Genomic DNA, 10,781 nt, shown 5'->3' with positions numbered 1-10,781 from the left:
ATGTTGAAAACTGGATACATTTTCAGTTCTATAACCTGTCTCATTATACTGTATATAATATGTACATGTTGGTATATAGATCTGCATTTATGACATAATTACAAATATTACAAATATTGAACAGTGGAATAGAAATTTAATATAAAACCATTTAATTAAAACGGAAAAAATAGACATTATGCTTGCTTTAACATGACTTTAATACACACACACAGTGTTTGTCATAGAAGTTGAATACGTTGCCATGGAAATGACTTGAATTCTACATCAGTGATGAAAGTCTTCATACATATGCCTTTAAGTGGACTTATAAATTAAATATATTGTGAATATATCTATTGAAGACATTAAATAAAATGGGATGTATTAGAAACAGCACTTTAGTCACACATCAGTATAATATGCTGTACAATACATTATTGGTGCCGTCAGCTGAACGTAAAGAAGGGCAAAAAAGGACTGGCTCCAAAGGACAGCGCCATAAAAAAGACATAAAAATGAAACCAGTTCTAAAGAAACGATATCATGTGACTGTAGTGTTATCGAGACTGAGGTTGAAGTGCTTTGGATATCTGGAGGAAAAAAAGACATACTGTGCATTTGTTTTTTGTCTGCTTATTAGCTCAGAATGACATGGAAAAAATAAAAATGCTGTAAGGGAGGGGCGAGGAGAAAGAAACAAGCAGAGACACACTCAGACAAAAAAAAAAAAAAGAGTGGTCAAGGGACTGAAAGAAAAGAAGGGAGATGAAGGGACCAAGAAAGAAAGAGAGGGAGAAGGTTTGCAAATAGAGATTACCTCCATGGACCTTTAGTAAAGATCGGTGATTGGCTGCAATCTCCCTGTGCACGTGTTCATTACCTGTGTCTCCATGGTAACCGAAGTAGCAGTGTCAAGGCTTGAAGTCTCCCAGAGGGTGACCTTGCCTTTTACAAGCTCACACAGCTGCATCCATCTCCCTTTCTCTCTTTCTCTCTCTGTTTCAGTCCATCTGTTTCCTGAGCCAGCTGCTTCTCTGTCATCCACTCATGCCCCCACCATACCACCCCCCTCCACACACACACACACACACACACACACACACACACACACACACACACACACACACACACACGCACACACACACAGACACACACACACACACACACACACACACACACACACACACACACACACACACACACACACCACCCATCCCCTGAGCTACCAGAGAGGGAAAGATTTGGCACCCATGCCTTCTTCCTCAAAAACAGCCAAAGCAGTTCTCCCTCTGTCTCTTGCTCACAGACAAACTTGACTTTGTGTGTAATGAGATACAAAAGGACATCCAACTGTCAGGAACTGTTACTGGGATCTGAAGCAGGAGGAGCATGTCCCACCTTTGTCCTGCTCTAATTGGGGCGTGATAGTGTCGGGGACTTCTGATTGGAGCATGTCTTTCTCACTGGCAATGATGTGTTTCACCAAGCAGTTGGCTGCTTCATCGATGTTGATGTTTTCCTGAAGAGAGGAAAAAGTAGAGGAACAAATAGAAAGAGAGGTGGGGGTATGAAAAGGTGGGAAGGAAAAGAGGAGGAGGAGGCAACAAAAAGAGGGATAAACAGATTATTGCAAACATTTTTATGAAAGGGATAAAACATAAGCAGCCAGAAAAACCTGTGGGAGCAGGAGAGTGAATCAAATGGATCATTACTAGACGGAGTAGCTACTATAGAATACTATAAAAAACAAATTGTTGTGATAAAATAAAGAGGTTGAAACCTGTCCAAATCTTTGAACAATGGAACTGGAGCATAAGTGACTACAAAACATTAACCAAAACCTATTTATCTTCAGTATGTCTACATGTGTAAAATCACTCACAGATTAAATCTTAGTGCCTTACATGCTCTTGGATACGAAAAAAAAGAATGCCTCTTCACTTCAGACTCATTGATTTCTCTGTCATGGCAGCAAAAACCATCAAATAACAATGCTAATAGCTATGCAGTCACATACAACATGAATATGTAGATTCAATAAAAAATTATACCTAACGATTCAATTCTCAAATTTTGATTCTTTCCAATGATCTGCATCTGCAGCCTATAAATAATTTCAGAGTAAATGAATAAAGGGAAAGTGTGTGTTTTCTGTGACAGCTTAGTAGCTAGAGTTGATGTTAACAGGAGAAAATAACAGTTGTGGCAACAAAATATAAGTAATGTAATGTTTTAAATCAGCTGTACTAATAACAGAATTAGTTTAGTCTAAGTAGGACTGAAATAAATGCCCAAAGTGCTGCTTTTTCCTTTCTGTTCTCTTTACATTGCAAATTAGGTGCAACTGTACATAATACAGTGCACCACTGCACATTCCTGTGAATGTAATTTTTCTGTGATGTTATTTTTGATTATGCCATTATCAAAGGTTATTTTGAGGAAATTTTGCCTTAATTGGATATAGACAGGAAGCAGGGTGTAAAAAGGGGGAAGACATGTAACTCGAACAAGTAACGTTGTGGTCATATGGTACTCTATGTGTCTAACGAACTTGGCCACCAGGATGGATGCCCATTTATGAAATTATTAAAGCCAACATTATAGAGCTTCATGATAATCCTGGTAATACTGTCTTACCTGATTTACAAACCTTCTCTACCCATCATCAGGATTTAGAGCAACTTGGACCAGAACTGATAGCTGAGTGAACTGGAGAAATGACCCAGGGTGTTAAAATTAGGGTTGTCATGAGGAGAGAAGGAGCAACAACTATTGATGAGAAAGAAGCACTCTTTCTCTCTCTCCCTCTCTCTCTCTCTCCCTCTCTCTCTCTCTCTCTCCCTCTCTCTCTTTCTCTCTCTCTCTCATTTCTAATATATGAAGTGTGCTGCAGGGGCAGTAGAGATCCAACAGTGTTGTCGGTAGGATCTGACATGGTGCTGTCTGCAGCGCTCTGCACCTCTCATGGACACAAAGTCTTCTGTGTGTGCCTTGTCGTGATCTATCATCCTTACTGGTAGATTTGAGAAAAAAAGGTTCTGCTAAACCAAAATCAAACAACAACAACAATAAAAAGCTCCTTTTCTACACTCTGCCAGCTTCACTTCTTTCTTACGCATTCTTGTGCATAAGGAGCATATCCAGCGTTGTTTGAGGTAAAAGTTTGAAGTTCTAGAAGGTTATTTTGCAGTGGGCTCATAATACATGAGGTGATAAGCTACACACATCACTTAATATTCATGGTCTGTTGCTATTTATTATTAAATTTACAAATATGATGAAGATGTTTGCAAAATGGCAGCAGACGTACTGCTAAAAAAATTTGGGGTGTTTTTTTATGAAAACAAACATAAAACAAAGAGCAGAGGGCTTTAGACTACACACTCGCTCACTGGTGCAACTAAATTTTTTTCACATACCAGCTGCAACTGTGTGACCATCTACGATTTTTCAAAAATGTCACATGACTGGTTGTGATGCTTTTAAGTAAAGCCTCTCAATTCCTTTGCTGATGCATTAAAGGCTTGTCTGCATGTGTGTTTGTGTGTGTCTATGTGCACGCCTTAGTCTATTTTCTTTTCTTGCCATCCAGCTGTGAGATTCCTGCTCCACATTAGCTGCTATAATCAGGGCTTGTACTGGTGTGTCAGTGTGTTAGTGTGTAGGTGGGTGAATCCTCAGCTCATCTCACAGCCAGAAGTCACTCACTACTTTTCTGTCTGCGTCATCGAGTCTTGAATTATACTGTACTTTGACTTTAGCTGATTAAGGCTTTTTAAAAGGTGTATTAGTTTTATATTTTAAACACATAGTAACATATACTTCATAATTAAGGATATCGTTAAAATCATTAAACATTTGTTTTACATCTGTTTTAGATTTGAAAGTGCAACTTTCCTGTTCCTTTGTTCAATGTATTAATTCACTTGCTATGGCTGTATCTTTCATAGACAAGCCACAGTCTTTCTGGGACAATGTTTGACGGCCAGATGAATTCAAAGTAGAGCTCTTTGGGAATGCAGAGCATCAGTTTGTTTCTAGGCGACAAAGTGAAGCCCATAAGGAAAAGAAAATCCTACCTACAGTAAAACATGGTGGAGGTTCTATCAAGCTGTTGGGCTGCTTTGCTGCCTCTGGTACTGGAGGCACTGAATGCATCAAAGGACTGATGAAATCCGAAGATTACCAAGGCATTTTAGAGTGAAATGTGTTACCCAGTGTCAGAAAACTAGGTTTAAGGCAAAGATGTTGGGTCTTTCAGGAGGACAACAACCCAAAGCACACATCAAGCAGCTGAAAAGAATGGTTGACCTAAATCCCATTGAAAACCTTTGGAGAGAGCTGAAATCTGCCATTGCAAAAGGGACTTCTGCAAACTTAAAAGAGCTTGAACGCATAGCAATGGATGAGTGGCAGAAACTACCAGCAGACAGGTGCAAGAAGCTTCTAGATGGCTGCGAGAAACCTTTTAGAGGTTGTTTTTGTTGCCAAAGGTCCTGCAACCAAATATTAGTGAAGGGTGCCAATTATTGTGTCCGGAGTACATGTTGTGTTTATATTTTTTCCCTATTATGTAAGTTTTTTTTTTTTTTTCTTTCATTCAGTAACTTTGGACATTTTATTAAAATATTCTAATTAAACAAAATTGGTTAAATTTGCATTTATTTCTAAAGATATTCCAAATTCTGTACTGTACTTCAGGTGGGGCAATAATTTCAACAAGGTCAATTCGTGTAATCATAGAGTTAGTTTCCCCCCGTTTCCAATCTTTACATTAGGGCTAAACTAATAGGCTGCTGGCTCGAGGTCTATATTTAATGGACAGACATGAGAGGGGTATCAATCTTCTCAGTTAACTCTTTACAAGAAAACAAATGAGCAAATTTCCAAAAGAAATATTTCTAACTATTCATTTAAGATCTGTGCGAGTCATTAGAAAACAGTGGACTGACACATTCCGTCAGAATTCCTGGGACATCCTGTCTGGATGATGCACCTGATGCCAGTGCAGCTGACCTGGAATAACATGGGAGGAATGTCTGCTGTGAGACAGCTCCCTGAGAAAGCAGCAGAGCTGTGATTGAGGCTTTATTCATATGCAAATACTGAATAGACTAAGAGTCTATTAAACTCGGCACTTTTAAAGGATTTCTTCACATCCTGAATGTGCCTCTGTGGTGGCAACTCCACAGGATAATCAGGTGCTGTGTCTGCTACAGTTGAGCTGGTACGGGGTCCTTGCTTCTCAGGGACATTTGAACAAGAAGGACATGCCTGCTGACACCGGGGCTTCAACCTCAGAGCTCTTGTTGAAGGCCGGTGTCTTTATTCACAGCACCTTCCTGCTTGCTGTGTTACTGCTTTGTATTGATGTGTTTGTGCGTTTATCCCATCTCTCTCACCTTAGCAGACGTCTCGTACCACCCCACAAAGCCGTTCTCCTGGCAGAACTGCTCCATCTTTATTCCGTTATTAGTCAGTACATCCCGACCCTGGTCACATTTATTAGCCAAAAGCACAGTGGCTACATGTTTCCCATTGGCAAGTGTCAATTTGGAATCCAAGTCCTCCTTCCATTTGGTGACGGCCTCAAAGGAGGCGGGCCTTGTGACGTCAAACACAATGAAGGCGCCCATGGCCTCGCGGTAGTACACACGAGTCATGTTGCCAAACCTCTCCTGACCTGGAAGACACACACAGACAAAGATACACATGCATACACAAAAAGAATATTCACTGTGTAGGTTTACAAACTTTTTATAACTTTATTGATGCACATAGAGAAATTCAACTTTTCATTTTGTTCCCTATATATCACTTGCATGATACCAAAAAGAAAAATGGAAGTAATGCAAGGTCACTTAAGCAGCAAATAGACACAGATTCTTCAATACAAGTCATCCAATACGCTCATTTCATCCCTCTACTTTCTCATATGTGCCATCGTGCACGCATTCTCTACATACCTCACCTCCTCCACATCTCCACACACTCATTTGCATGTGTGTTTTTACCGTTAAAAGAGCTGCAGAAAGAGAGAGAGATAAGATGCAGGCAAAGATAGAGGCAGGATGTGATGAGGAGAGAGGTGTCTTTAGTGTGTATGTGTGCTCCTGCCTGTGAACTTGTCTGTAAAAATTCCTGCGGGTAAAATTAATTTGATAAGCTCTGTCGGAATGTTGTATCCACACTGATTTTCCCACCCGTAACCTCTGCTGGAGCACCACGAGTACCAGCTGCACAGCTGCAGAATACAATCAGCTCGTGAGAGACATTTTCACACTGTCGCCTAACTAACATCCTAAACTGGTCTTTCCAAAAAGCAGTTTGCATTGTATTGAAAGGAGAGGAGTTAATTTTAATTTACATGTTACTGAGCTGAGGCCCACAGGAACACTTTGTATTCATCTGCTCTCCTGCACAGGTGGATCAGAGCACAGTGTCAGCTACAGAACACCTGGGACGATGTGTGTCTTGTTCAAGGACATACAGTATCAGAAGGGCAGAAACTTGTATTATATTATGATGTACTATAGTATAGTATTACCATATACCAAGTGAAAAACGGTGTTTCCAGCCTTCTGTATAAGCTAACTCAAACATACTAGTGTTTATTAGACAATGATATTACAGAGGATGTTTAAAGGCCCACGTTAAAGTGTTTCTCTATAACATTAAATATATGCGACTAAATAAGCAACAATTCAAGTTAAAGTTCAGAAAAAGACACCCTTAAGTGTTTAACTGGTAAAGACTCAGCTAATCTGCGTCATCAGACTGTGAGTGTAGTTTGACCGGATTTGACTGACAGTGATCTGGCTACAGCGGTCTGGTCAGCAAACAACCCCACAGCTGTTATCAGATTTTGATTCAAATGTTGCTGAATCCTGATTGGTGCATGGAAATGTGTGACTGCCTTTTTGAAACTGAGCCTTGCCCACTTTAAACCGGTGAAAAGGCAGACAAAAACAGAAATTCATAAAGCTGTTATATGAAATAACCAAAACGGTTTCATTTAGGCAGAAAACTGTGTTTATGTAAGACCCCAGCGCTCATTGTAAGAAGCTGAACGGATTCATTAATAGGGATGAAATTTGGCAATAATTCAGTTGAGATGAAGCAGAGTAGAGTTCTTCTTGGTATTGTGTCCAAATAGCAAACGTTCAGTGGACTTCCACAGCTCAAAATGTACATATATCTATGGGATTTCAAAAGGCTGAGCAGTATCAGTATAGCCCCAAACCCGCCTCACTCACATCTTCATGTACAGGCCTGTGCAGTTAACCCTGTCAACATGTTGGTACAGGCCACAGAAAAATGGCGGACAAAAATAGAATGGCTGAAGTTGTTATTTGTCTTGGTAGAAGCACAGAAACAGCAAGTGATTTATTACATCTGTTTCATGAGAAAATTTCAGTCCATCATCAAATCATCTAATCCCCAAACAAACCTACAGCAGTGTTGGGTTAAGTAAAATACAAAAACCCAAAAGATATTTTTGGATGAGCCTTATAGATGCCAGATGCAAATGTAATTATTTTAAAAAGGACATTTAATCTGGATACTTTTTTGTAACCAGTGTGTTTATTTGACATAATCTTCACATGTCCTTTTCTAAGATCCATTAAATGAAGAGCCCATATGATACTGCAGTGGACAGAGCTCATCGTAAATTATGCAGAACTGCAGTTTAGGTTTTCCCACCTCAGGGCTTCAGTAACTTCAGGGCCTATGTAGGGACCACATGCAGTGGAACACCTATAGAAGTTTTTCTGTGAGGGAGAAACTCATCCTTAGTTCACAATAAAACCTTTCTGTATACAAGAGCTTGGGCCTCAAATCTCCCTCACATGAGTTTGAGACACATGACTGCTAGTGCTTACTGGAGAGGGCGCACAGGAGGGGAGAGAGCAGCAGGTCAGAGGATTCTTCTAAACCTCAGCCGACACTCATGTGAGATGAGACTGCCGTAGCCTTTAGGTTTGTTATCCTACCCAACAGCATCACAGTCAAAAGCCTGTATTATTTCTGATTTCTGTGTTCGCCAGAGGCAACCAAAGCATTAAATAATCATAAGAGATAAGAATTTCTCACTCTGATGCATTCCTGTCTTCTTATCAAACAGACCCTTCCACTCTTCAGACCTGAGTAACAGCACAAAGTTTCCAAACAGCACAGGGTATCGCATAGATGAGGAAGGCCACACAGTTCAGCAGATTGCAGAGAAGAGATGAGTGGGAACCAGGGGGAGGATTGAATTACTGTTAAAGTGTGAAGGCATGTATGAATTAATGAATGGATGGATATGTGACTGTATAAATTTAGGTAAAGAGACCTCCCTCCGACTAGTTTTAGAGCAGGAAATCTAGGTATTGGTGACCGATTGACATCAAATTATAACCACGATATACTAAACATGCTTGTATTTTGTTCTGGGCTTGAAGCTTGCTCCTATTTGGCACTAAATTAAATATGATTCTGTCATTTTTATGCCCAACTGACCAGCTGATAAAGTTTTTTTATACTAAAAACAAACACAATGTGGCAGACTGTTGCCATGGCTGCTTTCTGTTATATCATGTGGTGTCATGATGCTCTTTCATAAGGTCACGTGACACTCAACGTGGAAAGTAAGGCTTGTTTTATGTCTAAATGATTACATGAATTTAATCTTAGCTACAGTAAATCCCTTTACAGTACTGTCCTACAGAATTACACAGCTTTAAATACATTTTGTTTATGAAATGTATGGTTTGTATGGGTTTTTTATTTAATATCAACAAAATGTTTATAATAATATTCATAACCCATACAATTTGTGTTTCTGGCTCCCCAGAGGAGACCGTTTTTCTGTTTCAAGACTTTTCTGTATTTGTGTTTGTTTTCCTTGGGTAAAGTAAGTAAAGAGAGGCATGTAATTGTAGAAATGTGTAGCCAAATGATGTGAAGTGAGTAATGCCAACAGGTCAGCTGGTACACATGAGGAACATTAACCCTGGATAAACCTTAATATCATCCTTCTATGAACGTGGATAAATAAAAGTTGGGACAAAATGGTCAAATGCTCATGTTCTGGATCACTGTCTTTTTGTTTCTGACCTCAAACACTCTGTACACAATAGTTTGAAAGTCAGTAATCCCAGTCAGGCTTTTTTCCTCAGGCCTCACACTGTCTGACTTGAAATAATTTATTGCCTGTCCTGAAAGAAAAAGGTCTATATTTTTCCCTAAAGCAGCTGACCAATGATAAATATTTCATTTCTTATTGAGAAAGCTTTGTCTCTAACCTAAAATGGCATGGGCTAACCATGTGAGAATGGATTTTCATAACAGCCAGCTCTCTGTGTGATTGTGAAGCAGATCCGTTCAATCATGTAACATTTGAAAAAACGACAAACTAAATATAAATATAATTTCCACAACTCTAACTTGCCTCATCTTAAACACTAAACCAAAGTTTAAAAAAAAAAAAAAAAGTTGACAAAAGAATTTTAACCAGTAAAGTAGTCCATCTATGTTTGACCAGTGTGTCCTCTCATGTGGGCTAGTTCTTTAAAAATCCCTGCACATTTCTAATATATTGATTCTTTTAAAGACAGTAAGTCGGCTGGTCTCCGTGGCTTTGGCTCTCCTCAGAAAACACGAGCAAGGTTTGGGTCAGAAGAAAGTAAGTCACACAAACCATCTTGTGTGGGGACTTTCCCTCAGCGCTCCGTGTTTGTTTACCCTCTTGCCCCGTATATCTGCTTTTTCAGGTGTGCCGTGCGTAAAAAAAAAGTTGGCCGGTACCTGCAATGTCCCACAGCTGCAGGCGCACCGTCTCCTGGTCCCAGTTGAGGACTTTGAGAGCGAAGTCCACCCCGATGGTGGCTCGGTAGTTGGGGCTGAAGTTGTGGTGGACGTACCGCTTGATGATGCTGGTCTTGCCGACGCCGAGGTCCCCTATCACAAGAATCTTGTAGAGACGCTCCTTATGGTGGTTGTTCTGCATGGCGACCGAGGAGGGCGAGAGCTGAGCATGAATCCACCGTAGAGGAGAGGACCGGGGGATGGAAGAGGGGAAAGCACAGGACAGCGCAGAGGGAACTAGAGAGTTGGTAATGAGAAGGGGAGGTGAGGTACGCCCTGGCCCACAGAGGGAAGTGGAGCGGAGACGTCTGGACCTTGTGACTCACGCAGGGGAGCTGCCTGGGACGGCATTTCAAACCCCTTGCAAGTCTGGCATTAAAAAAAAAAAAAAAAAAATACTCAGGTGAAACTATTGTCAGCAGAATGTTCTTTTCTACAAGCAATATTTAAATGTTGTGGCTGGTTGATCGATATAAAGAATATTTTATAAGATCATGCTGTTTGGTGTGAAAACTCTGAACCTGCACGGTATCTGTCCCCTAAATGTAACTGAGTAAAAGGCACAGTGTGTCCCTCTGAAATGAAGTAGAAGTATACAGTAGCATTAAATGGAAATACTCAAGTACAAGTACCTCACAACTGTACTTAGTTACAGGACTTGAGTAAATGGACTAATTTACCTTTCTCCACTGCAAGCAGAGCAGCACTTCATTACCTTGATCAAATTAAATAAGAAAACTAAACTATACAATTTACGCACATAAAAGGAGCTATTGCTGGTAGATTAACTATTTTTCCTTGACACCACTCACATCACCCTGAGTTACATTCTTTCTCCCTCAGGTGTTTATCCTTTGTTTTGTTTTTTTAAACCTCTCATGGTGCATTTTGGTTTTTATTTTTTCTGAGTCTGTGTATTTGCCAGTGAGAAAACTGATGACCCTAAATTA

The 10,781-nt window shown here is 40.1% G+C and overlaps 1 protein-coding gene across 1 annotated transcript; it reads right to left on the bottom strand.

The window, feature by feature from the left end:
* Positions 1-1,148: 1,148 nt before the first annotated feature.
* On the bottom strand, positions 1,149-10,081 carry rab38a (RAB38a, member RAS oncogene family). Its single transcript, XM_040129954.1, has 3 exons — positions 9,772-10,081; positions 5,385-5,665; positions 1,149-1,501 (listed from the first exon to the last, which is right to left on the bottom strand). The coding sequence occupies exons 1-3, from the start codon at positions 9,971-9,973 to the stop codon at positions 1,346-1,348; spliced, it is 639 nt and encodes a 212-aa protein (XP_039985888.1). The 5' UTR covers positions 9,974-10,081; the 3' UTR covers positions 1,149-1,345.
* Between the last annotated feature and the right edge of the window lie 700 nt (positions 10,082-10,781).

This window comes from Xiphias gladius, chromosome 7 (genome assembly GCF_016859285.1).
Source record: "Xiphias gladius isolate SHS-SW01 ecotype Sanya breed wild chromosome 7, ASM1685928v1, whole genome shotgun sequence".
In the NCBI taxonomy this organism is placed as follows: domain Eukaryota; kingdom Metazoa; phylum Chordata; class Actinopteri; order Istiophoriformes; family Xiphiidae; genus Xiphias; species Xiphias gladius.
Note: the sequence above shows the minus strand (reverse complement) of the source record. Positions and strands in the feature narration are given on the sequence as shown.

Excerpts from the sequence above, each read along its gene's own strand:
- rab38a (XM_040129954.1), bottom strand. The coding sequence starts at position 9,973 with ATGCAGAACAACCACCATAAGGAGCGTCTCTACAAGATTCTTGTGATA. Across the intron at positions 5,666-9,771 it reads GCAGCTGTGGGACATTGCAG|GTCAGGAGAGGTTTGGCAAC; the intron begins GTACCGGCCAAC and ends TGTGTCTTCCAG. Across the intron at positions 1,502-5,384 it reads GGTACGAGACGTCTGCTAAG|GAAAACATCAACATCGATGA; the intron begins GTGAGAGAGATG and ends TCCTCTCTTCAG.